The 27,399-nt window shown below is 41.4% G+C and overlaps 1 protein-coding gene across 5 annotated transcripts in view; it reads left to right on the top strand.

Moving 5' to 3' along the window:
• Positions 1-56: 56 nt before the first annotated feature.
• Positions 57-27,399, top strand: part of LMO3 (LIM domain only 3) — a 62,617-nt gene continuing 35,274 nt past the window's right edge. Inside the window, exons 1-3 of one of the 5 annotated variants that reach the window (XM_062616741.1) lie at positions 1,593-1,795; positions 2,014-2,079; positions 9,667-9,880. In XM_062616741.1, the coding sequence (XP_062472725.1) occupies positions 9,675-9,880 (206 nt within the window). In that variant the 5' untranslated portion in view covers positions 1,593-1,795; positions 2,014-2,079; positions 9,667-9,674. Of the gene's footprint in view, positions 234-1,326; positions 1,352-1,592; positions 1,796-2,013; positions 2,080-3,052; positions 3,207-9,666; positions 9,881-27,399 lie in introns of those variants that run through there. The other 4 variants (XM_062616739.1, XM_062616743.1, XM_062616742.1 and 1 more) reach the window with 4 other exon arrangements.

Here is a 27,399-nt window from a genome sequence, read left to right as displayed (position 1 = left end):
GGAGAGAGAGACACACACACACACACTCACTCTCACTGCTGTATTTCCAGAGTGGTTGTGGCAGAGGTAGTCTATAAACAGAGGGAAGTCAGGCTCTTCTGAGTGTATGGGTGCGTGCAGGAGAGAAGCAGGTTTCTGTCAAGTTTTGCTTTTCTCTATGTGCAGATCAGATCAGGAGAAGGGGGCTCTATTAGTCTGCTGCCTCTGGTTGTTCTTTTCGGGTTTTTGCTCAGGTTGGTTGTGGCTGAGTTTTGTTACTACTCAGAGGGAGAGGGGGCAAGAGATTCAAGAACTGTTCATTGCACAGTATGCTTGTTCCAGGAATATATATATAATTATAAAAAAAAAAAAGGAGAGGGGGAGAGAGAAGCTTAGTTGAGCGGCTGGTGGTGGGGAGAACCTGTCCTAAACATATGCATTTCTGAGGTTGCTTTGATTTTTATTAGAACTGCTGGAATATATGAGGGAGGGGTGTAGATGGCAGAGCACTTCAATGCTTTTAAATCTTTCTTGGGTCTTGAAAGACTTCTACAATATGAATGTCATTCAAATTTAGGGTATATTATAAGCTGACATCTTTCAAAGCTTTGTGGAAATCTAGTGTGGTGCTTCTAATAGCAGACAACAGATATTCACTTTGAAGTCTGAAAACTGTATTCACAAATTCTTAATCTGGTCTTTCTCCAACTGCAGATGGCTCTTAGAGGAAGATGCTTTGGATTTTTCTTTTTTTTTTTTAACTTTATTTACAGTAGGCTAGGCTCAACATCTTATAAAACACGAAGAAACAATCATCTGGGATCAGGGCTGAATATCAAAGCGTGCTATACCTCTTCTGTGTTTGCATGTCTGTCTGTCTCTTGGTCAAGGGTGCTCAACACCTATAACACACCTGTTTCTATTGTGTGTCCCCTCCAGCCTCCACCACTAAGTAGGGAATCGGGATCTGTCTTCAGCTCTTGGGGCGAGGATGCTAAGGGGGAAACAGCTTGTCTGTCTTCTGCGTTCAGCCTGAAAAGTGTAGGGAAGGTGGTGGCATGTGGCAAGTGGGGCCGGGGACCGTGTTGGAGAGCGGGAAACTTTCATGCCAGAGTTTCCACTCCTCTCTGAGCAGCTCAGATCCAGGACGGAGAGAGGCAGCGTTTTCACCTTCAGGGATTTTTCTCATTACTCATTAATAGAGAGATATGTATCTTGCCATTTTTCTGTCTTAAAAAAAAAAATTGCGTAGGCAACTTATTGTTTTGTTTAAGCAAAGTATTTGGGGGGGCGGGGGGGGGCGCTCCCCTATTTCCCTAGTCTGTTTCGGGAGCTCTCTCTGGGAAGGTGATCCTGAGCCGTTTCAGTAGAGGTCACTTGCGTGTGCGTGTGTCCCTGGTGTTTGTGTCTAGCATATGCATGTGGTTTTGCTGACTGCACTTGCAGGCTTGTAAATTTTCACCATGGGAAATTACCAACAAAGCCCAATCTGTCTCCTGGCTGCTTTGCACTTTCCGAGGGCGGCTGTACTTGAGCGAGCTGCAGAACGAGAGAGAAAGAGAGAGGGAGAGAGAAAGGGGGGAGTTGGGAGGGGGGAGAGGAAGGGTGGGTGGAGGGGGAGAGAGGTAAATAGCCTTAAATCGGAAGGGAGCTGCTTCTCTGTGGTCTTCCACAAGAGCTGCCTGGGCTCTGCTGGCTCAGTAATAACTGAGTGACCTTTTCTTTTGCTGTATTATGTCTGGCTGGTAAGGGATTGCATTTTGCAGCTGATAAAGCCCTGACTTCATTCAACTCGGCTCCTCACACGCTGCTTTAGGTAAGTTGTCTTCAGCCAGGACGGAGACAGCCAGCCTTGGACTGCAAGATACTAAAAGGAGGACACCTGTAGCTCGGATACGGTCAACACAATTACTTGGCGGATCCTTGAGGACCTCATTATTTTAAACTTAAAGAATAGCGATCTCCCTCCCCACCTCTCCCACCCCCTCTTTATTTTTTTTCCCCAAACAATGCTTCTTTTTGACCTTTTCCAAGGAGAAGAGCTACAAAGCAGCCACTGTGCTTATTGAACTGCCTCCCCTGTATCGCTTAATTGAGAAGGTAAGTGAGGCAACTGTGTACATAAGCTTTGGGTCATTTGTGTATGTGTCTGCATCACTCTCCCTCTCTCCCTTTCCCTCTCTCTGAGTCATAAGCCGGGGCTGCAATACACACACACACATCTCTGCACTGCAACTTTCACTCAAGCTGCAGCTCTGCTGAGACTGTTTTGTTTAAATCATGTGAGGCTTCATTATTTTTATGATGAGACATGAAATACATGCAAGCAGAGGATGCTGAGCGAAACCCATCCAACTGTATGTCTCGAGAAATAGCAAAGTTAACAATGAATTGCAGCACCACTACCACTCCCCCCCCCCCCCCCCCGTTATTACTGTTATTATTATTATTGCTTCTTCCAGAGCTTCCCGAAACGTGCTTTTAATTATCAAGGGACTCGGTTAATTTCCCACTCCCCGGCTTTAATCCACAAGCCTCCCCGTACAGCAGTTTAATTTGCAACTGGTTCGGTGCCGGGTTAACCGTTTGGGCAGAGCGGCGGAGGAGCGCGGCTGCCGTCGAGGTGGGGGGAGCCGGCGGGGGTGGGGGGTGGGCAGAGCGGGCTTGGGGGTAGCAAAAAACTGCCGGGGGGAGCCGGGCTGCGAGGGGCATCCGGGCTCGGGCAGCGTCCCTTGGACAGGTGCGGAGATGGGCAGCCGGGCTGGCGTTATGAAACAGTACTTCTGTCTGCGGGCCTTTCTTTTTTTCACACCCCCCCTCCCCCCGTCCGCCCCCCTTTCCTCCCTTCATCCCGAGCACTATATGGTATGCTAACGCCGCATGTGACAGTTTAATCAAACCCATTTGTTAAAACAAAGCTAAGAGACCACTGGGATTACAGGTTTACGGGTAGAGTTAGGGGACCATGTGGCTTTGCCGCTCGCCATCTCCGTGCGCGGCCGGCGGCTCGGGGGATACCCCCACCTTCCCGGTCTCCCCCTCCCCTCCTCCCGCCGTCCGTCCCCCCCCGCCCCTCGCCTCCCCGGGGCTGCGCCGCGCCGCACTCCCGCTCACTTGACCCGAACCGGGGAAGCACTTGCTACTTTTCCGGGATTCAGTGCTTCAATGAGAAGGAGCTCTCCAGGCGCCCGTAAATCAACTCATGCAGAAAAAGGAGAAAAGTTTTGGTAAGGCGGCGGTCTCCCGGTGTAGCGCGCACCGAGCCGGAGCGGCGCGCTGTAAGTGGGAGGGGTGGTGGTGGGGGGAGCACCGAGAGCACTTCTCTTCCCTCGTCGACCCCCAGTGCGTTGCCCTGGCGAGAGCCTGAGTGTGCTCTAAAGAGCCCCAAAATGGGGCTTTGTGGGACCGCTGCTCAAACCCGCTTGTTTTGCGGGGTGCACCGAATGCCGCCGCACGCTTTCCCCGGCGTCTCCCTTTCCTCTCTCCTTTCCCCATCGCCCCGTCCCCGCCGTGCTCGGAAAGGAATTAGCACAAAAGGGTTGAGCGTCCAACTCCGAAAGGGATTCTTTGTTGGAGAGTGTATGTTTCTTATTTATTTTTTTATTTTGCATGTGAGCTGCATCAAAATTGAACTCAGTCTTGCAAATCTCTTGTTGGCCTTTGCCAAGCACTAGCACTTTGCTGCCATGGTAACTGTAATTAAACTGATAAGAGTGGAAAAATGTCAGTATCTCTGAGCCTTGCAGCTGCATTGGAGAAAAGGGAATCAAATTGGTTCCCAGCACCGCTGCTCAAAAAACGTGTGTGTGTGTGTGTGAAGAGAGCTGGAGGGAGAGATGTGGGGGGGGACACGACAGCGGTAGGGACATAGCTAAGCACCCCCTGTCCCTGAGATCTGGGTACATTTATTTGCTGCGTTGTCCCTTAGGGGGCTACAGCCTGCAGGGATGCTCTGGGCCACTGAACAGAAAGAAACAAGCTTTTAGGCCCAATCTAGCTTTCAAAAAGAAATCTTTTCTTTGGTGTCTCTTGGCAATCGACTAGCCATGTTGGCCAAATTCTTTTAAGCTGTATCACTGCGCCCAGCTGTGGGACTGCATTCCCATTTTTAGTTTTTACCTAACCTCTTCTCTTCCACCACCCCTTCCCAGCTCACCTCTCTTATGAAAAAAAAAAAAAAATCCCAAAATAATGAAGAAAAAAAATCAGATTCCTCTGCAGAAGAACGGGCCAGAGGTGAAGTTTAGTTACATAGCATGGAAAATTAACTCAAAAGTCTGGAGAAGAGACTACATCCAGAGTACTAAAATCCTTACTTCTATATTTCTTTAAGAACCCCTGAGTGTTATGGAGTTGCGGTTACTTTGTTGTGTTAACTACAGAAGCTGAGACTGTGCGGATGAATTGCACAGAACAAGAGAGCATAATGGAGGCAATCAACCGTTAGGCTGGTTCACAATGCAATCCAGGCAATTAAAAGCTCACCAGAGTTTAAATGAAATGGTTCTACTTATTTCTGTGCACCACACTGCACAGGCTATTATTTATGTCTCTTTTTTTAATTATGATTTCCCTTAAACTGTCAAATAACACAGAATAGCAGGGTCTCGGAGGCAGTAAGAATTTTCCACAGAACAATTTACATGCCAGTCTAAAACTAGTTACGACTCCTGATGTGCTACATGCGAGTTCTGAAATGTTTCTTTGCTTTTGAAACCTTAACTACTTTTTTCTCTTTAAATCTCTGTGTGTATTATCCTGAATTACTGGACCTCTGAATGTTTTTAGGATGAAGCTACAAAGTGGGAAAGCATCGTAAAAGTATTCTTTTTATCTTCTACTAGATCTCTAACTCTCATGTTGACTCTATATTTTCAGTATGCTGTCTGTTGAAGACCAGTGCACTGATACTTAAGTTGCTCCAAACTGATTCCAGTAGAGGCAATGCATACTACTGTATGTACTATAGGTATGCTGAACATACTACTGTCCTTGTGTGTGTGCCTCTGCAAAGGAGAATGGTCTTTCAAAGTTTTCAAGTGATCCAGCATGTAATAATATCTACCTCTTCCTCCTTTAACATGCCTTTTAAAGACTGTCTGTACCACAAACCAGAAACTGAGTTCTGTGGGTTTTGTGTGTGCTGCACTCAGCATCATCAGGAGCCAATTTTGCTTGTAGATGCCACTAAATCACTAACAAAATACAGTTCATTATGTCAAATATTCATTCCCTTTGATTTTTGAGAAGGGTGATGATTGGAGCGAGATGGGTTTTTGTTTCTCTGCCTTCTTCCAGGAGCCTAATTTAGCTTTTTCCAGAAATCTTCCTCTTTATCCAGAAATCATAGCTACAAATCAGTTGATAGTGTTTCATCACACAATAATAACAATAACCAGGGATGGGAGTCAGTGGCATTGAACTTATCTGTGGAGACTGAGGGAAATTCAAAAACCTGCAAAGCAGATTATTGAGTTCTCCCTTCAAAAATCCTAAGGGTGGTGGATGGTGATGAAGAAGTCTGATTCCTGCACAGCTCTGCAGTTTATGTGTAGTATCTTGGGGACTGGGATGGAGGGAAGGGTAGAGAAAGCCCTTGAAAGCATATTGGGGTGAAATAAAAAGGGCTTGTTTGACAGTGACAGACTAGGCACTGAAATCTCTCTGTTTTAAGAACAGATATGCTCTGTGATGCAGAGCATGGGTAGTACTCTGCATGACTGAAGGGAAAACTGGCCTTGATTTTATTTATTTATTTAACAGTCTGGGTGTAGCACTTGTTGTATGGGATTTTTTTTTTTGGAAGTGCTCTATAAGCTCTGCTTTCCCAAGGGAGAGGAGGGCAGCCAGGCAGCAGTGCTGTGTGCTGCTACCTGGTATTTCAGCAGCGAGGAGTTTGGATGGTTTTGTAGGTGCTGTCAGGCTCTGAAGGGGTCCTTTCTGCATCCTAAGAAATAAATGGGTACCTAAACTGCAGCCTGTGAAAAGCCGGCTGACAGCAAGGTGCCGGTATTCTTATTGCCAAATTGAGAACTAAAAAGACACAAGCACATATCTGAAAAGTGTAACTGCATCGGCGATATAATGGGAGTGTTAAAGGGGAGAGAGATGATCGGTGAGGTGATCTGCATTAAGGTGACTCGTACAATACAGAAGAAAGTAAAAAAATGTTCTGTTTTCAAAATTAAGTTACTTAATCCAGGGCATGTAAAGAAAAGGGCATGTGCAAAGAATTTGGAGATATGTAAAACACTTTTTAGAGCGCTGTTTTGTGCTTTGTTTTTGTTTAGAACCTTTCTACTCTTGAAAAAGAGAGTAACTTTTATTTTATAAAGAAGCAGTAGTTTGGGGATTCAATTTTTTTTTTTTTTTAATCTTCATTAAAATAGAAGCAGCTTCATTGCAAGTAAAGTGTAAAAATATCAGATCTATCAGAGGAAAAAAGCATTCATTTCCTCCAAAAGCTGCTGCAGATTGAATCCCTAATCTGAAGATGCTGCCAGGGGAATGTCAGCACCACCTTCTCTCTCAGCCTCAGGAAAATAGATGCGCGGGGTTGCTAACACGACTTCTGTGGGGTGCCTGCCCCTTTTCACTTGCCTCTACAAGAAGGTTTGGGCTAACCAGCATGAATGACAGTGCTCTGTCTACTTTCCTCATCAGTAGAAAATGTCTCAAAAGTTGTGCAGGGGTATGTGCAAGACTGTGCAATCTGCAGTTTTATTTGTAATACAGTAACCTCCTGTTTGCAGCATATACCTCAGGAATTATCAGCCTTGATTATTGCAATTTGTTCAGATGCTCGCTTGTTTAGCCATATTTCTGCGGCATCTTGTTCCTTTCAGATGGCGTAGGACAGTAGATATGCCTGGATCAGAGGCTGTCAGCCTTCACTCTCTAACCTGCTTCCTTATCAGGCGACAAAATTTTTACATTAAGATTTTTTCTTTAAAGCCTTTAACTGTGTTAGCTCCTACTTTATCCTGGTTTCCCTCAAGCTAAAGATTAAAGTCCTAGAACACCCTTCTTGCTTCTGAACTTTTTTAACTGAGTTCCAAGAAGCTGATAGAAATTGTGGCCAGTGTTAGGCATTTGTCCTTTATGTGACAGAAAAGAGGGGCTGGGGATAAGTTTGTTGTTGGCACTTAGCAGATATTTATACTCTGCCATGGTACTCAACTTTACAGTTTAAGGCTTTTTGACCTAGCAAAGCTGATTAGAGTTCCGACAGGACTTTCTTTTACAGTCTGGTGTAGGTTCTTTTCCAAAAATCTCTCGTATTATTTCACTGCTTTTAGAATTTATTCATAGCAGTGTTATTTTGCTGCTTCATTTATGTACCCTGGATTTAGAGGAGATAGTTGGCAACTGAAAATACTGTAAAGGCTCAGCCTTTGTCTCACGGTGCTTGCTCAAGATGAGAAGTGTGTTTTCTTTCCCAGATCTGCCACACACTGCAGAACCCTATGCAGGTCGGTAGACATCATCCTCCCTCCTGTGAGCGACAAGCGCGTCTTGAGTCTGTACGTGGTGTAGTAGCTATGAGAGTAGCATTGACTGGGGAGTAACAGGAAGGTAGCAGAGCCATTTTTTATACTTATGGGTAGAAAAATACAGATCTTACACTTTTGTTACGAGTTTTCAATGCTGTGCACCAGTACTGCTGTGGCACCTCAAGGTGCCCACTAGGAGAACTGTCGGCATATAACTGAACAGCTAATTTAGCAGGTAAATATATCACTCCAAAATGTTCAATAGAGAGCATATTACTAAGCGGGGAGCAAGGCTTTTGTACTTACATGTCACAATAAGAATTACTATTTCTGATTCAGTGATCAGCTTCTCAGGTGAAATTTGGGAGTTCAGCTTGGTAATCCTGGAAAGTCACTTCACTGGCTCTATGGTTGCTGTGGTCCACATAAATTCCATGTATTCCAGGTACACGTATTCATAGAGATCTCTGGGACGCCTCAGCCAGCATAGCATTTAACCTCTTGTCTCTGTAGTGCTGATATCCATAAAGACACACTGTACTATTGCCTCAAAGATTGCACTAATTTTTGTGTTTTCCTTGTACAGGCTGTTTAAAGAAACAAACAAACAAAAACCCAAAACCAAACCCCAACTTGTTCTAGCTTCCTGAGCCTGCCTGTCTATAAGGGTGTATTATAGCACCAACCAATACCTGTTGATAGAAGCTGGGACTGTAAAGCATTCTTACCAGTAGGTGTTGGAGCATTCTTGATGAGCTCTTGAATTTGCTTTTCTTTGTTGCAAGACTATTTGACCTTTCGCAGTTTCTGGGTAATAACAGGGTGCTGTACCCTGAATTTTGGGGTAGGATTTGCTTGTTGGCAACAGCATTTGTTGCCCAGTCTTGACAAATCTCATTGTAATATCCAAATGCACTCTAATGAGTAGCATTTTTTTTTAAAGTTATGTTTCTGTTTGTCTTTCAGACAGTGAGCTAGCCTAACAGTGTGTCAGTTCTCTCTTCCTCTCTGGTACCTGTCTGATGTCCAGCAAAGCATCCACAGAGCTGTGATTTTGTTTATTCTAAGGAATGACTTTCAGAGATTGGTCTGAGTGTAATGGGATGGCAGTTCGTGGGATTAACCTAGAGAGACCAGTCTGTAAGCACTTTGGGGCAGTGACCTTCTCTCCCCATTTACTGTAAAACTGAGGGCAATTGATTTTTGTATGGATCTCTGGAAGCTGGCTGCAGTGCTCTGTGTACCAACTCTCAACTGTGTTCCACTTTTACCAGTTCCCTCCCTTTAACTGTGGTTCAGACATTTGAATTGGTTTTTAAATGCTCTCTGCTATTACTTCTAAAGGTATATATATGCACTTAATGGACACTACTGTACTCCTTGTCCTGAACTAGCTGTTGGCTAAAACGGAGATTGGAAAGTGGGGCAGGGGTTTTTATATTTTGTTGATACGAAGGGAGCTGGAGGCTTGGGGTGGTGTTTTTGTTTGTTTGTCTCTCGTTTTGTGTTTCCTTTGACAAATTGGCAACTCTCTGACCTTTTAGATCTTTCAGAAGGTCCTTACACTGCAGGTTGTAACTGGAGATGCTGATACTGAAGTCTCTGGAGGTCTGATGGCTTCATTCATGAGTCATAAGAAGAACTGAAATCTTAAAAAACTAGACATTCCCCCCACCAACACCAAAATGTCTGCATCAAACCTCCCATAAAACTGTGGCCCCGAGCCTCTAACAGCTTCAGTTTTCTCTTTTTTAGAATCTGGAGTGCTTTCATATTTTATAAAGATAGTGCAAATAGGTCCAAATATGTAGATTTCGTTATGTTTGCCGCCACAGATATGCTGTTTATTTAAAATTTTGGTTGCTAAATATTGTGTACTTTGGGTGAAAGTGGATGACTTTTCAACTGAACTGTTTTTATTTCTTATTTTAAATTTTTAATCCTATTTCTTTTCAGCAAAGAGACCAGCCAAATAAAGTGTTAAAGAGAAGCTGTGGAACCTAGAGCCGTGGAAGTTTCTGCTCTCAAATTTATCTTAGCATTGTTTTCAGCTTGCTGTGGACTATCTGGGTTGTTGCATCCGATCTACACCACTGCTTTTTTAACAAACTGGCGGGGGGGAGGAAGAAAAGCGTGAGACTTGTACTCGAGAGAATATCTATTTTCACTCTTCTCTTCTCTTGTTGTATTTCAGGTATACAAATGCTCTCAGTCCAGCCAGACACCAAGCCGAAAGGTTGTGCTGGCTGCAACCGTAAGATTAAAGACCGGTATCTTCTAAAGGCCCTGGACAAATATTGGCATGAAGACTGCCTGAAATGTGCCTGCTGTGACTGTCGCCTGGGGGAGGTGGGCTCTACCTTGTACACCAAAGCCAACCTTATCCTTTGTCGCAGAGACTATCTGAGGTAGGCCTTCTTATATTCACTGACAGACTTGGAAAATCTGCTCAGTCCTCACTGTGTAGTTGCTATGGCATAAGCAGTACTTGAGGGCTGCAAGGCTGAGTATATATGGAGGATGAGAAGGCAAATAGTAAGGTACAGAGATAAAACTAAAATCTGAATCAAAAAGAACGAATAACCAGGTCATGAAGGTGGTTGCCAGTTTTCTGGTGCTAATACTGGGGTTCTGTGCTCAGAGGAGGGAGAAAGTAAACCCTGCCTGTGCTTTCCACAGCACCATGCTCCCAGGAGCTGTTGGTCTGCTCCTCCTCCAAGCAGCACAGTGGTAGCCAGGTACAGCAGCCTGAAACTGCTCGCATGGTTTTTGCTAGCTTCAATGCAGGGTTTGGACTCTGTAAGTAAGGGGTGCTTTCATTTGTCTTCACTTAACCCACTTTCATCCTTTTAGTTTGCCAAGGGATTTAATTTGTGGCACTAGAAGCCTTTATGAATGTTGCCATTTAGCGGTTAGAAGCTGGACCAAGATGACCAACTGTCTTCCCACTGCTAAAATAACCATTTAGCTAGTAGGATCAAATCCATTTTGGTCCTGATTTAACTCAGTGACCTGAGTGGAACACTGAATAACCTGTTGCCACTACTGAGACAGCAAATAGTCATCTAATTTTTCTATGTTCTTTGTTGCTTGGGAATCTACATTCGCAAAGGCATTTGAGGTGTAACTTGTAGCAACGTGGTGATGAGCAGTACAAGGCAAGTTTATCTGCAGATTGTATAAATAAATAGGGCTACTTTGCAGCAACTAAGTTTAATCAGGAACTTCAATCTCCCTCAGATCTCAATAGTAAACAGAGAGAAAAAGGTTCTCTGGGGTGATTCAGAGCACCTATTTCCTATAGTAGCACCTTTCATCCGTTCCCTGTAGAGAGGGCCTAGTGAGACTAGCTGCTCCAGGCTAACATGAACTTCTGGGAATATTTCCTCTGCCCCCATAGTGATGCCTTTTCCTTTTAAAGGGACATTGAAGGCAGTAATACATTGGGGAAAAATTAAAATTCTCTTTGGATGTGTTAACTTACAAGATCAGTTTAAGCACAGGTACCAAATAAGAGATTCCCACACACCAGTCAGTTTCCCATATTGTACAGCATGGGTAGGTCAGAACAGGAATCAAAACTAAACCATTAACAGCTATTGCTACTCTGGCTCTCGATGTTACAGCCTGTTTTTTCTAGAGTGGAACAAAAATCTTCACAAATGCATTTGTTCAGCTGAGGCTGCATGGCAGATAAGGTTCTCCAGACGTGGGCATGGACTACTCGGTGGTGAAGTGCTCAGCTACCCATTAAAACTCTGAAATGAATGTAAGGTAGAGTGCTGGGAATTTAGCATAGAGGTCTGCATCTTAAAGCCATTGTGTTAAATCTGCCAAAGAAGTAGGTAACAAAACCTTACTTTTTAAAGATTGGCAGGGAACTGTTTGAATTAAAGGGAATTGTTGTACATGAACCTAACTTTTGTGAATGTAACTTTTGATCTTAAAGTGTGTGTCTGTAGAGAGGGGTGAGAACAGCTTCTGGGGGGAAGGTAACATCCTAATTTTCAAAACCCATTTTAGGGATCTTTCTACAATAAGTGCATGCAGGAGAGAAAAAACTCCGCTATGACTGTTTGATCTGAGTTCCAAATTTACTGGAGACTTTGAACTTGCCAGATCTCCTTAGTGTTAGTGCAGCAGATCCCATGTTTTAAAATCAAACGTTTAAAATCAAAACCAAAAGTTATCTAGTAGTTGAGATATGAGCAACGCATATTTCCCCAGCATGAATGTGTGCACGTGCTTACACACACAGTGTTGCTCTCTGGTCTTTGAAGGTGTAACAAGAGTAAATATTTTGCTAACAGATTGTTAAAATTCATATTAAGTGATTTAGAGAAAGGAGAGTGTACTTTCTGTCTGTCATGAACACACACATTCAAAACAGGCGTTTCAGATGTTTGTTCATACACAGTAACTATTTCTGCTCCAGTGAAACCAGCATACACAAAAAATATCAGTTTTAAATCTCTGATTTTTTTTTTTTTTTTTTTTTGTCTCTGGGTTTATCAAATCTTAATGAAGCTATCTTGTCATGAACCTTTTTTTAGCGATACTTGTGAGTGCATAGATTTAAACTTGGTATTTACACTAAATTTCAAACTGATGCACTTAAGGTAATTGCAGATAGTCATTTGCCTCATTGCGTCTTATCTACTTAGCTATGCAGTGAACCTATAAAAGTGATCTTTTTAATGCTAATGTAGAAAATAGTTAAATGTTCTCTAGCTTTGTAGTCAAATAAGCTTTCATATTTAGCAACCCACTTGAAATGAATTTAAAGAACAAATTACTTTGTACTAATGATCAGATTAGGGTTCAGTTACAGTTTCAAACTATCCTCTTATTTATTTTTCTTTTTCTTTTCAGCCATAAAAGGAATCTTTGCTACATATGAAAATGTTCTAGCTCCCTATTAATTTATGTGGTGCCCTCTAGAGGATACGTGGCTTGAACGATACTATAAAGAGTAAAATTGCTTATTAACTTGTCTTTCTGTGTTCATTATGTCTTTCAATAAGACAACCATTGTACAGATGCTATAAGCAATAACGTACCCAGTTTGGGTGCTTTAGCATTCATGGTTAAATTCACAAACTGTGATTGTGTCTTTGGCTATCTGCAAAGATACTTCCCAGTATCTCTCATTTAGAGATGCCTGCTGAAAAACTAAACTCACTCTGCACGAACTTCTGCATTTGAGCACTGAGGTATCCACTTTATGCTTTTCATAAATACTCTAAATCTTCAGAACTTCAAAACTTGCTTTGCTTTAGCTCTCTGCTTTGGTAAAATTAGTTAATTTTATTGTATTAAAACCTTTTTTTTTCTGGATTGGGGGATGTTGAGGGTATGAAAGAAATCTTTAATGAGGTAAGGAGCTTGGGAGGTGCTTTGGGTGTGAGAGGCTTTACTCTGGAAACTGATTCATATAAGTCACTCCAATGGTTTCAGAGGTGGTGTATGACACCAAAGGTATCAGGGTGGCCATAGCAGGAATGAACTCTGTTTTGTTAACAAGGATGAGAACTGACTTGAGTAAGGAAAGCACTCAGTGTTAGAAATAACACACTCGGTGGAAATGATATGCAGAGTGTAATTCCCCTGCAGGCTTCTGTCGCCTGCTTATACACTCCTGGGTTAGGAAGTGAAGACTTAATTTAAGGAACTTAGGTTTACACCAGTATTTCAAGTCCATTTACAGTAAGTGAAATATGCAAGAATTTTTTTTTTCCGCCCTTTTCCCTCCAGAGCTGTATGGTGACATCTTAATGTATCAGCCTATCCTGCTCTGTCCGCTCTTCTGACTGGCAGCATGTCCATTTACAAGCACAATATTCCCTTTGAAATCTGTCATTACTGCCATTAATGACCAGTCATTATGTTAACAGCCCTTGGGCTGTTAACCTGTCAAACTGGTTGTTAACTGGAATGTTATTACTTATTTAAACTGCAGGTATGAGTTGTGTGAAATGTGCTTTGGTTGTGTGTTCTGGGTTGCTTCTGCTCAAAACAGTAGGGAAACAGTGGAACATTTGCCTTTGGGGTGCCAACGGATTTGCTTTCTGTTCCATCTGCTCATTTGATTTCTGCATATTTCTGAGGTCCTCCTACCCCTGGGCAGCCTCCTGATTTCAGGTGCAACTATGTGCAATCCTGTCTCTTAGCCTTGCGTGCAAATGGGCAGCTGCGGATATTTCCAGATGCACAGTAATGCCTGCCGCACATTTGAGATTCATATCTGGCCCCTGAAAGTGTAAAATGAAAGACCGACAATTACATGTAACTCAGTTGTATTAAATAATGAGCTTCCTCGGATGCAGCAAAAATATGAAAGTACAGCTGTGCTAAGCTAGTAGCAATGTAGGTCAATCACCCTTTTCACTTAGGTTTTTAACTACGCAAACCCTGCTGAGCGACCAATGACTACAAAGTGCTGTTTCATTCCTATTTAATTTTGGCAGCATTTTACTGAAGAGCAGGCATTCATGCAGCTAAATTATCTTCACCGTTTCTGGTTTTAACTCCAGCTCCATGACACTAAATGTTGGAGTGCATATCTCTTAGTAAACACAAAGAATATGGTTTCTGATTTATTTTTTTTTTTCCTCAAACCCATCTCTTAACATAGAAATTGAATTAGAACTTTTATTACTTTTTGCATAATTTTCCTAACCAGGCAAACAGATCATAGGAAAAGGATTAACCAAGCTAATATATTGGGGTGGAATTTTTTGCCCTGAAACACTATCAGAGGTGGAAAGTGTGGTGACACAGAAGTCCACCCCCACCTCCACTGCCCAACCTGGTTATTGATTTTGCTTGTAAATGTACTGCAGACTTTAAGAGTACCACTGAACAGCTGTGAAAATGGGTAGATCACTATTCCTGAAGACAGGGCCAGATCTTTTTGGGTTTTTTTCTTCCCATTTGCTGGTTTGAAGACCTGAGACAGGCCACATATATTGAATGAGACCTTGTAAATAATGAGATGTGACTACAGAAAGTAAAGTGTTCACCCATAAGTATCTTAACGATGCTACCTCTGTAAAATATTTAGTTTGTGAAAGGGTGCAGAATGAAAAGAGTAGAGTTTAGAGAGCTGCTTTTTTCCTGTACAACTGCTCACACTCTAAAAGCAATTATTATTTAAAAATTACTACATAGGAGTACTTAGACTTAAAACATCTTGTAGCCTGGTACCGATGAGCAGATTCTATTTCTCGGGTGGTGAAAAGTGCACTTTAGGTATTGCAAACACAAAGATACAAGCTCTCATCAATGCATTTATTGCATTGACACCTTACAACCCACTACCTGTTATAAGGTTATTTCAAAATGACACATCTGCATACTTCTTGCCCAGCTTGGTTAAATAAGGGTGGATCTTTAAAGATTTAAGCACCCTGAGTTTTCAGGAGTAATGAGGTATTTACAGCAGAGAGGCTAAAGAAAACTCTGCTTTCTTCACTAAAGCTTTGCAAAACTGAACTGTGGTTTGTACATTAATATCCTTGTTGCAGTGCATTGAAGTATTCAAGGGAGTACTAGCTTGTAGGAATAGGTCCTAAGAATATTTTAAAATCTATACAGAAAAGGCAGGTGTAGTGGTCTGCTTGTTCTAATTTTGCTACACGAGATGAAAGTCCATCTAAATTTATATTAATTGTATGATTTAGAATGTCTTAAAAAAAGAGAAAAAGGCAGGAATACTCTACTGTCTCTCTCTCCCATTAATTGCCAAAGGTTTAGAAAGCCTTCAAACACTTTAACAGTTGTTGAAGGTATAAAGGTGTACTACAAGGAGCGTAATGTGTGTATGCACAGTTAATCCACCAACTTGCAAAGAATAATGCTTTTGATTTAGTTACACTCTGGCTAGTTTAGCTTGTTCTTATTTTAGCTCATCTGTGGTAGCTTTTAATAAGAAACATTCAATTAAGCTGTTAAAATTGGTGTTCAAGTCATGTTGAAATGCTGTAAAATGTGTGTACTCAAGTTTGACACTCTTCAGTAGTTCCATGTGTTTCCCTGTATCTGCTGGTATTTTTCTTCAGAGCTGCCAAATTTTTAATAATTGTGTTATTTTTAGTGGCTTAAAATACACAGTTTAATTTCCAAGAATGTGAATGTTCCCTCTTATAAGGCTTCTTGAAAACCAGGAGCTTCTTGTGAGTTGTCAAAATACCTCATTAATCCCCTGGAAATGTTCAAAGACTTTCAGGAGACTTTTCAGATGAAAGTACAGTGCTTCTTAAAGCCTGTCCTGCAGCTTCTTCATTACCTTACTACAGTACGGTGTATTTTGATGGAAAATTATTTTCCGACACAGATATTTGTCAACGCATCGCAGCTCAATAAAGCTTAATATAAGCAGTGATTTGGGGGCAGCCTAGGTAAATCTGCAATGCCAGAAGATGGGGTAAAATTTGGTGAAAGAGCAATTCTGTAGGACTGAGTTAGTATTTTTTGTGTTCTCTTTTAAAAGAAATGCAACTTTCTTGATCTCTTCCTTGCTGAATTTTTCCTCAGAATGGAATTTATGACTAGTGTTTTTTATAAAATAGATTTTAAATAACACCCATATTAAAATTACTTTAAAAATAATATCGTCAACTATATTATGATGTGATTTGACATCCAAGCTTTAATTGGAAACTTTCTGCATTTTTGGCCAGAACTATATGTGAAAAATGCATCTATGGGTAATGTAGTAGAAGAATGTTTAGCTCTTACAGCCTTGCACAGAGGTGTCTGTAGTAAGTTCTGATTTCTGCTGCATATCTGTTCCTTGAAAATAAATAAAAATAATTTAGTTTGTTTGAAACTTTAATTGGTTTTGTGGGGTTTTTACCCAAAACTGAAAAACAAGTCAACCATGTAACTAAAAAAAAAAAAAAAAAATTCTTACTGAATTTGTTGTATTTGCTATAGTCTTCACATGTTCCAGATAATAGATTACATTCCTCCTTGATGTTAATCAAATGGACAGTATTGTTACAGCCCCCCCTGACTATAGGAATTGCTTTCTCTTAACTTCTCACTGAAGTTAAATATATTTCTTGGTGGACTTGGAAACCAAAATACACAGTACACAATACTCAAATGATTTCTAAATTAAATTAGTCTTAATTGTTGCTGTCCTTAAGAATCCGTATTTTGAGTCTACCATACAAAATGCATTGGGTTTTTGATAGCAAAATTCCCAACAGATTCCTTAGTGTTGTAATGGTTGACCTTTTAAATAAATCTAAGTAATAGTTACAAAATTGACTTTTTTTTTCCCCTAGTCAAAATGTTCTTGATTTTTTTTTTTTTTTTTTTTTTTTTTTAATAGTTCTTCTGACAGAAACATCTGAAACAATGAGTCTTCATTGTCAAAAAACTTTACAGGGAAGTAGGTGTAAAACTTGTAATGTAATTTTGGTACTGTTGTTTTACACCTTCCTGAGTTATACTCTGAATCATTAGCCTTTCGACACTTGAGTCTTACAGTGCATGATGGGTACTTTTTAAAATGGCTATGGGTAATCAGTCGATTCATATTTAGAAAGAGAAAAGGCTGTATAAGTCATCTATAGAGTGTGCTGCTTTCTTAGGTGTATGTCTCAATCTATCAAATCACCATCTTCCTGAAAAGGAATGGATGGAAGAGCTAGCTTTACCTCATCAGGTAATGGGCTAGAAACATTCAGAAACCTGGGCCAAACAAAAAAATCACAAAAGTAGTATCAGATCTAGACCACGTATTAGGGAAAATATAAATTGCTCAAACAATAGGATATGTAGTTCACCCAGATTTGATCTTGAGCAGGCCGTGTATCAAAATGGACCAGTATACAGCTACGATACCTTGCAAGCTCTCCATGTTCATGTCCTCTCTGCATGTGGGCTTGGTATGATACATATATATTTACTCGGGAATCATGGTGGAATTCTGCACCCCATGTTGTACAGGTTCTTGCAACATGATGATGGTCCCTTCTTCTCTAAAACCAATTAAGACAGACTTTAAGTGTATGCTAACAGTTGAGTGTCTTGATAGCAATCAGTATGATTAGTTGCAGGTTTAGTTTAAACATGTTCTAAAATATCACGATGGAGTGATTGTATAGCTGGTTCACAGTTCAGTCCCTCTTCCAATTTCACTGGGAGCTACCAAACTGCAGCTACCAGCACCTAGAAAGTATTTAGCACTTATTTTTCAAAGACTACAGTAGGCTCAATTATTAACTGCAAAATATTTTCCTTTGGGATTAGACTGAACCCTATTTTGTTTATTTTATAACAAAACACAACACAAAGGGAACTTTTCACTAGCAGAACATGGCTACTTTTATAAAAGAGAACAACATGTTCAAGAATGAATTTTCTCAGGAAATTCTCCTGCAGGTCTTGAGTGAAGTGACATTCTGCAGTACTGGAATTTAAGCTTTTCATCTTTTCTTTTGCAAAAATGATAATGTCTTATGTTGGCACATAGTGGATGAAAGTGAGAATTGCACAACATGCCAAGATACAATTATTTGGGGGGAAGCAAGAGCAGAGAACATCAGGGATTTTATTGTATCTTTTCTACATTTGGGGGAGGTGAGAGTAAGTGAGTGAGAATAAGTCAAATTATACATTTGGATAAGCTGTAAGTGATGATATATTGGCTTAGAAAGACACTATATAAAGAAATTAGACGCTATACTACACCAGGTTCCAAATGTTCCCTTGCTTTTCTGTTGCCCCTTTCATACCTCACCTTTATTTTGAACCAAGCTTGAACCTTTGGACTTTAGGTACAGGAGTTACCACTTTTCTATCCATATGAAAATGTGAAAAATGCTTGTGAATCAAACATAATTTTGTTCAAGATAAGCATCCAAGTCATAAATATCATGATAAGCAGAGTCTCAGGTTCTGACTTACTGAACAGTATTTATTATATTGTAGACCTGCATTGAACAGTGTTCTTGTTCCAAGGGACAAAATAAATTATATTTTTTAAATTTTATGATTTTTTCTTTCCAGATACCTTAAAGAGAAATATTTATTTGAGGAAAGTTGATGCAAATACAGATTTAATAATTAACTCTCACTTTAAATACGTCTGCTCTAAGAAACAGAATTTATTATTGCTGATCAACTTCAAAAATGCTTCCAGTAACAATCACTGAACTTGGCTTTGCCTTTCAGATAAATTTCTTGGAAGGATTTCTGGATAGTGATAACTTAAGTGAGTTACATGCTATGGGTTAGGGATGGTAATAACACTTGCAATCACTGTGAATTATTGTCTTAGTTCTCATCTTCTGTCACTGTGGTTGCTTCTGTAGAACTCTTTTTCTGAAGCCAGGACTGTTCTGAAGTCAGGACCCTCAGAGCTACTACTCTTTCTCAAAATTGCCATTAAAAAAAAAAAAAAAATTTGTTTGTTTTAAATAGTAGAAAACTTAAAAATTCATCTTCCCATAAAGAAACAAATTGCATTTCTCCACTTTCTAATTTGTATTGAGTTAATTTTACACAGAATTCAGAAGTTTCTGGAATTTGAGACTTGGGTTTACAAAAAAAATCCCCCAAACTTTTCAAAGAAATTTTTATAAGCCTAATGTGTCTGCCTCATACAAAATGTCAAGAAGGGGGAGTGTAGTTTCAATAAGGAGCTGTTCTGCACTAGTTTTTGCTGGCTTCCTTATTTAATCTGTAATCTGATACATTTAAGAACACTTTATACTAAAATAACATTAACTCTAATCCTAGAAATGTTTGCTACGTGCTTGACTTGTGCACTGAATAATCCTATTGATAGCTGTAGGGCCTGTTAATTTAGAGACCTTCGTAAAGCCAAATATTTAAAATCGGAATGGCTTTGGCTGCAAACTTCTTGTGAATTGCTGTGCCCTTGTTTTTCATATGCTATGTACTGTCCAGCAATTATTCCTGCCCACAGCATGACATCTTTCCCTCGCCCCCTGCTCAAACCCACAGCTCTCTGCTCCTGGCCCGGCACCTTGCTGCCATGTCTAGGACGTCAGTCAAAGTTTTGACACCTGTAGCAACCTTGCCCTCTTTCTCTGACAGAAAGGATAGTTATTTGTATGCTAATCCTACATACTACCTCCCCAAATCAAACTGCCAGTGGATGATTTAAGGGTCTAACTCTAGGCTTGTCTCTTACAACCCATGAGCAGCTCATGGGCTCTGCTCTCCACAGTTTTCCTGTGAGACAGCAGCAAGAGGTGGAACAAAACTTTATCAAAAGTATTGATGTTTATGAATCGTGGGTTCTCAGTTCACTTTCTCTTCATGTTCCAAAACTGTGCTAATGAAGATTTCCTGTGTACTTAGCTTCAGGCTTTCAGAAGGATGTTTTAATTTTTGTTAAGACATTAAATTTATACATTTTTATACTCCATACAGTACTTAAACAACAACAAAAAAAAAAGATCCAGCATGACACTGAACACTTATAACATGGAACACTAAAAAAATGAATTAAAATATATTCTCTCTCCTTAGAATTTCATTTATTAAAACAATCTTTAAGCCTACAGGAAATGCTGCAAACACTGCAGCAAGTGTGCTGGTTTTAATGAGCCTGGCTGTACTCTGAAGTTCACCAAGACCGCTTCATCCAGCACCTCCTTACCTAATTCAGTCATAATGCGGGGTGAACTGCACGTAAAAAGAATCAGCAAGCAAAAGAAAGAGAAACAAACGACTACTTCACAAGCGCACATCCAAAGATGGGTGTCTTCTGCGCCCTTCTTCGGCCTTTCATTATGATCCCTGACGCGTCCCTGTCAGGGTCCCAATTACTCTCTGTCTCCAGGTGCAGCATAGCCCGAGCATTTTCTTGTAATAGCCCTAACAACATCTTGCTATTTCTCCCTATTCCTTATGTCTTTCAAGTAGGTTCTCATCTCGTAATTATAGATAAAATGTACATACATATTTTATAAGAGAACATCTGAAATGTGGTAGGGTAGGTGGTAGCGCCCATTACAATTTCAACAATTTGTCCATGGAGTAGTTTGAAGATGAGCACCAGAACAACCTCTTCCTGCTGTGGTAAGCAGATGACTGCTTTCATCCACTTCTTTACCCTCCTTAGACAAATACACCTCCTCTACTAAAAGATCCTTGATGTTTACTCTGAGTAAAAGCTAGTATATATTTGCAAAAAATTACTGCAATATGTTAGATTACCAGTCTTGATAGGAATGTACTGCATCTGGACAAACAACTCTGGAACTAGCTATTCAAAGTAATATTATTAATCACATAGTCTTACCATGTTGGCAGATAAACAGTTTTCCTGTTGTGAAAACGTCATTTTTATCTATTTTATATATGTGTGTGTTATTTTAGAAGACGTATAACCACTCTTTTTTTTTGTCCGATACTTTCATTTTAACTGCCACAAATCCTTTTCTTTGGAAGTCCATCTCTTCCTCCTCGTAAGCTGATCCTTCTGGTTTTAAGGTGTATTTTTTGGAAAAGTTAGTTCTTGCCACCAACTCCTACATGCCTCCTGTTTGGTTTAGTTGTGCAGCACTGTCAATATTATGTAAGTAGTATAGTGTTGTTTTTCTAGAGTATAAAATTGCTGGTATAGGGACAAGTATTCCTTTCCACTCCAGAAAACAGAAGGGGGAAAAAATGAATGGGAAGGAAACAAATTTAGAAAATCACTGCAAGCATGTTTACTTTCCCCGAAAATCTTGCATAAGTGGAAAGATGTGATTTTTGTCAGTGTAAGCCTGGAAACCACTATCCCTGCAAGGCACTCAAGAACCAACTCTCTTGCCTTCCTAAACTTTGAATAACTGTTTTATGTATGCTTTTAAGCACTGCTTCTTTGAATCCTTAAGATCTAGCTGACCTCTTGTGGAACCAAATCTAACCTAGGCCTGGTGTGCTTCTCTGTTGAGAAAAGACACATGGAAAAGCACAGTTCCATAGCCCATGTGCTATAGTAGCTTCCAGCAATGCCTTGCTTTCCAGACTGGGTGGTGACATCCAAAGACAGCATCTTCCTGATAGGAAGAATAGACCACATATTAGCACTGTATTTACTGCCTTCCTCTCGGTTGGTTACAACAGAAAACCCCTCATGATCCAACATACAAGGGTTACCGCTACTTCAGCCTCACTACAGTGTTGCTGGTTGAAGGCACTACTGCTGATGGATGGAATATGACCTGCAAAGTTCTTGTGTCTGCCCCTGCTTCAGTGACATGCATCTGGTGACCACTGTAATCCTTTCTCCCTTCTGCTACATATGAGTGGCAGAAGTAGTTATGGCTCTAGTTTTTATGCGAAGAAGCAAGAGTTAATAGCTACTCCTCTTTCTCTGCTGAAATTTCAGAATATCAAAGATGACAGATACATGATGCTGATGTAGGTGACTGTCCGACCTCATCAATAATATTTGGGGAGGAAAAATTACTAAATTGCAAATTTAAGAAAACTTGTCAAGAGAAGATAACATCAGTTGTGTTTAGATGGGACCCCTGCTTTCTTTTCCTAAAACTAAATGCAGTCACCAAGACAGCTGCATCTGGGTAGATCACTCTTCTGTAGATTTGCAGTCTTGCTGTCACTTTTCCATTCTCCCCCTGCTCAAAGGGAACACCAGCAAACTGGACAGCTCCCTACTTTTTAGTGACTGGGGAAGACTGACAGTTTGTGTATTCCAAACTGAATGCTTTTGCTGCAAGATTAATTCTGGAGATCTGTCATTCTGGATGGGAGTAGTGGTGTGTGAACCCAGGCTTCCCATTGCATACAGAAGTTCTGGTAAGGAAGAAATCCCTACTGAGAGTTACCCAACATTTCTCTGTGTTCTGTATCCCTGTTGCTATTGCCACCACCACCACCTCACCTCTTGCCTGCAAAAAAACCTCAAAATAAACGCAGGGAAAAAGCCCTATTGGATTCTACCAGCTGCTCCATGATTAGGATATGAAGAATATGACAGGCACTTACTAGAAAACAGATGAAAGCAGCCCTTGCAGTCAGGGAATAGCTAAATTATGGCAGCAGACATTTGGTTCTTTGGTCAACACCAAAATGTAAGCAGGGAAAAAAGTTCCAATAAAGGGGCAAGAAAGAATAAAGGCTTGAAGCCAAAGCATGTTGCTGTATTTGTCCCAACATAAATGATGTCTAGCTGCACACATGATATTTATATCAAATGTTTCTTCTCATGGTCCTAACAACATTGAGCGTTCTGTTGTTTCTTCCTTAATGCAATCTCCAAAGGTCAATCAAGTTAAAGAGTCAGGCTGATGAGATTAGATATTACTTTAAAAAACGACCAAAAAATTGTGTTTGGAGAGAGGCCTGCACATGTCTCCAGTATAATTCTGTCTGGTTTGCTCCAGGTTCCTGTATCTTTTCCTGGAAACACTGCGTGAACTGAACCAACCTATTTTACTTTTGAGCATACTTTCTCATTCTCTGGTGATAGCTTAGGTATCTGCATGTTCTTGGGGAAAGATGGGGGAGTCTGCTGGGCACAGAACAAAAGTAAAATGACACATTTAAATGCTTATTTTAATATTCTGGGGAGATTTTACTACCCAAATTGTGTGCAGTGAGTAGGGATTTTTCATTTCATACATCATTCACGACTTGCTGCAGTGATCCCAAAAAACCATACAAGCTGAGTTGCTGCTTGCACTAAAGCACAGAATATTTAGTTTGTGAGTTTTAGCAGTGGATGTCACAGCTTCATTAAGGCTTCACCCAAAATTTGCGGTGGGGAGGTATGATGTCAGGTGTTAAAGGAGTAATGTGTCTGAGGACACTGGAGGATACACTGTAATGATTACGGCAACATCCATCGTATTTTCTTCCTTCCCCTCCTTGTTTGCTATTAGTTTGACGAGTTAGGAAGATGAGCAGGTGTGCAGCTTTGTCTTGTTTAAGTCTTGTGGTAGAACAAGCTGAAGACTTTGTTTTAGATTAGGCTATTGCACTGATACAGTGCTGTGAGCACCACAGAGACCAAGTTCATCTCTGTTTTCACCCTCACATGCATTTATTTAGGATTAGTCAACACCTTTTCCAGCAATTGTGCAGTGTCTGGGGTGATATACTAAAGTTGAGGTGATTTAAATCTAGTTTTATGAGTAGTTTTCATCTGCTTTAGAGCCCTTATAGCAAATGATGAATCTTCTAATTGCTATAGTAAAACCCATTGTGTGTGGGGAAAACATCTACCAATGTCACCTGTGAATGCTGAAGTTAGCCTGCCCTTCTGTGTCTGTCAGTGGAATCAAAGTGAATGGATTCACAAGACTGGACAGATGGGTGAGCATCTTGTTTTACAGAGCTACAAAGCAGTTACTGTCCGTGTGCCCACTGTGGGCTTACTGGCTTTTTCTCTAGTCTCAAGAAATCAAACAACCTAATTACCTGGCCACCCTTAGGGATCAGCGATGTTAAAGACAGAGTTGTTACTGATGCCCCAACATTGCATTCTTTAGAAATGAAGGAATGCAGATAGGTCAGATTAATACCTTTATCTTCCTTAATGACAGAAGAGCTTGCATTCCAGTTTTCACAGAATCAAAGGATCAGCTAGGTTGGAAAAGACCTTTAAGACCATCGCATTCAACCATTACCCCAGGACTGCCAAGACCTCCACTAAACCATGTCACTGAGGTTCTCATGCCTTATCTACACAGTTTTTGAACACCTTCAGGGATGGTGATTCCACCACTTCCCTGGTCAGCCTGTTCCAATACCTGATCATCCTCTCTGTGTATAAATTTTTTCCTAATATAACCAAACCTAAGCCTCCCCTGGTGCAGCTTGAGGCCATTTCCTCTTGTCCTATTGCTTGTTACTTGGAAGAAGAGACCAACCGCCACCTCACTACAACCTCCTTTCAGGTAGTTGTAGAGAGCAATAAGGTCCCCCTGAGCCTTCTCTTCTATAAACACCTCCAGTTCCCTCAGCTGTTCCTGTAAGACTTATTCTGCAGACCCTTCACCAGGTCTGTTGTCCTTTTCTGGACCCTGTTCAGCACCTCAGTGTCTCTCTTGTAGTGAGGAGGCCAGAACTGAACATAGGATTCAAGATGCAGCCTCACCAGTGCCGAGTACAGGGGGATGATCACTGCCCTGGCCCTGCTGGCTGCCCTATTGCTGATACAGGCCAGGATGCCGTTGGCCTTCTTGACTGCCTGGACACAAACTGGCTCATGTTCAGCTCTGTCAGTCAGTACCCTCAGGTCCTCTTCCACTGAATCAGCTGCATAGATCGGCAGAGCTGCCATTTCCTGGGCAAGTCCTGATGAGGACTTGGGGCTCCCTTCATGGCTCTGGCAGTTCAGGATTGAGGCTTCTGAACACTGTGTTTTTCCCACACTCCAGTCCTGAAAGTGTTCTCTCCGGAGATACCTCGGCAAATGAGACTGAGACTCTTCTTGGACAGCATAGCATCCACCTTCTGAAGGTGAGCTACGCAGGAGACAAGCCTTCTGCAGGACGTGGGACAATTGTCCCCCTGTTCAAGGAGGTGCACTTTCAAGGCAAAGAGGAAAGCTAGATACAGTCTCAGTGCCCCTGGTAGGAACACCCTGCACAAATACCTTAGGCTTTCATTATATGTTTCTTGTACAGAGAGCAGAACAGCTAAGTGCTCCCCCTCATGTTGGGAGGAGGTGGGAGAGGTCAGATTGCAAAGCTGATGTGCAGTGGCTGGTGAGACACTGGAACAGGTTGCCCAGAGATGCTGTAGCTGACCCATACCTGGAAGTGTTCAAGGTCAGACTGGACAGGCCTTTGAGCAACCTGGTCTAGTGGAAAGTATCTGTGCCCATGGCAGGGGGGTTGGAACTAGATGATCTTTAAGGTCTCTCCCAGCCCAAACCATTACATGGTTCTGTGACACACAAAGACAAGCTCTGGACCTGGAAGGCTCTGGGCAGTATCTCTGGGCAATGTTGTTTGATGTGACAGCTCACCAGATTCTGCTTTGGCCTTTGCAGTGCTTTTTTTCTGATGGCCTTTTGTGGCCCAGTATTGTTCTGCTTTGTGTCCTTTCTGTTCATTCCCAGCTGAGGTTTTCCACTGAAATGGCTCCTTCCTGTCAGAGTGAGGGAAGCCCTGGTGGGAATCTCCCCAGAGAGGTCCTACTGGAGGCTAGACAGACTATTCAGGAAACAGTTAAAAGGCCAGAAACTGTGATCCCATCCAGTGCCAAAATTTCAGCCTAAGGTCCTTGAAGTTATTTTTGTATGCCTACAGCCCTGAGCTGCTTCAGCTGCCAGAAGAGCTCAGCATAATGTTGACGGGCCTATCCAGAACATCTGCTGTGAACCCTCCTTTGATTCCGCCAAAGCAGAGTTTGTAAGATGGGCCCTTGGAAGGGAGTTTGTGGTTGCGTCCCCCCATTCTCATGGCAATTCCCACTCGGTTGTATGCAGGGCCTGCAGAGCCCATTTATCCTGTTCCAGCCCCTTCATCTGGCACTCGGCACCTACAGGAGGGCAGGAATCTGAAAACAGGCTTTGTTATGACAGAGATCTCCAGATCTTGTAGCAGATGTTGCTGGTGAGAAGCTATTTTGTTCCAGCCAAGCCTTCCTCAGCTCTGCTGAGGAGATGCATGGAGAATCTCATAAGGCTACAGGCTTTGGCAAGGAAACTCAGCATTTACCAATGCCAGCTACTCTCTATATTTCTTTTTGAAGGCTAGGTAGAGCGAATGATCTCTTCTCTGTCTCTGTGAAACAGCTGTAAATTTCTCTTCCGTTAAAACCCCCACCCATTAAATAATCCTGGCAACAGCCAACAGTTATCAGATGCAAAATGAACTATGTGCCTAGGATAAAGAGTTGTGTATCTGCCTCTCCTGATCGATCCACTGGATGTTTTGTATGCCAGCACTCAAATTTAAAATATTCCCAGGAAGTAGAAATCCCTGGTAATTTCCATAATGGCCTTTTCAGAAGTCTTGTCACCTTTTAAAAAGATACTTGCATCCCCTTTTCTCTATCCGTTATTTTCTATAACCTTATCCTCTGTATACAGAGCAGGCTGCAGTCCTTCTGCTTTGGGACCGGAAGATCTAACCAAGATATTTTTAGCCTACTTTAAATCAGTGTTTGTGATAATCCCTTTCCAATAATTCCCAGGAGCTAAAAATCCGCTCCTCATTTTGAGGAAGTTTTGACTTACATTTGGACCTGGGACTGCTTTATTTCTGTCTTGCTGCCCAAGGTGTCTGTTCCCTCGAGGCTGAGAAAATGTCCTGTTCTGTTTTTTATAGTACAGACAACTAAGATCTTGGGAGTGATTTGACTGCCACAGAAGATGTATTTTGTGGAGCAGTGAATTTACCCAAGCTCTCTAAAATATTAAATTCTACTTGTTTTCTTTTCTAACTGTGATGATTCTATCTCAAAGGGGGAGAAAACTTCTATTTCTGTAAAGGAGCAATTAACAAGTCAATACACTTTTTCATCTGACTAATTTTGCATACTTGGATTGGTTCTAGTCTCTTACAATTCTTTGCACATTACCTATTTATAGTGCTTGTAGTTTAGGGTGCTGGGTGAAAGTCACATTTGGGTTCAGCAAAGCCAGAGAGTTTTCTGAAAGTTCTTCACAATCCTGCTGATTTTTGAAATTGGAGGAGAATTGTGTCAGCATTGAGCTGTTTGTAAACCCCCTCCCAACCTACCGATTCACAAGAAGAGATGCTGACCCTGCTGCACATGGCTCACATGAGGTCGTATAAAACCGTATAATGTATGGCAAAGATGTCGCAGAAAGAGGGATCCTCAAGGGTGGTTCTTCACAGCTAAAGGGTACTTTATGTGCATCAGCACCAGAAAACTTGTTTTCCAAGAAACTGTAAGTGTAATAGTCTGATTATTGAACTGCCACCCCTACGTAAATTCACTGTGAATTTTG

Source organism: Pezoporus occidentalis, unplaced genomic scaffold (assembly GCF_034315485.1).
Source record: "Pezoporus occidentalis ecotype Australia unplaced genomic scaffold, CSIRO_AGI_Poc_V1 ctg19, whole genome shotgun sequence".
Classification (NCBI taxonomy): Eukaryota; Metazoa; Chordata; class Aves; order Psittaciformes; family Psittacidae; genus Pezoporus; species Pezoporus occidentalis.
The sequence above is the reverse complement of the archived record's forward strand: the minus strand, read 5'-3'. Positions and strand labels throughout refer to the sequence as shown.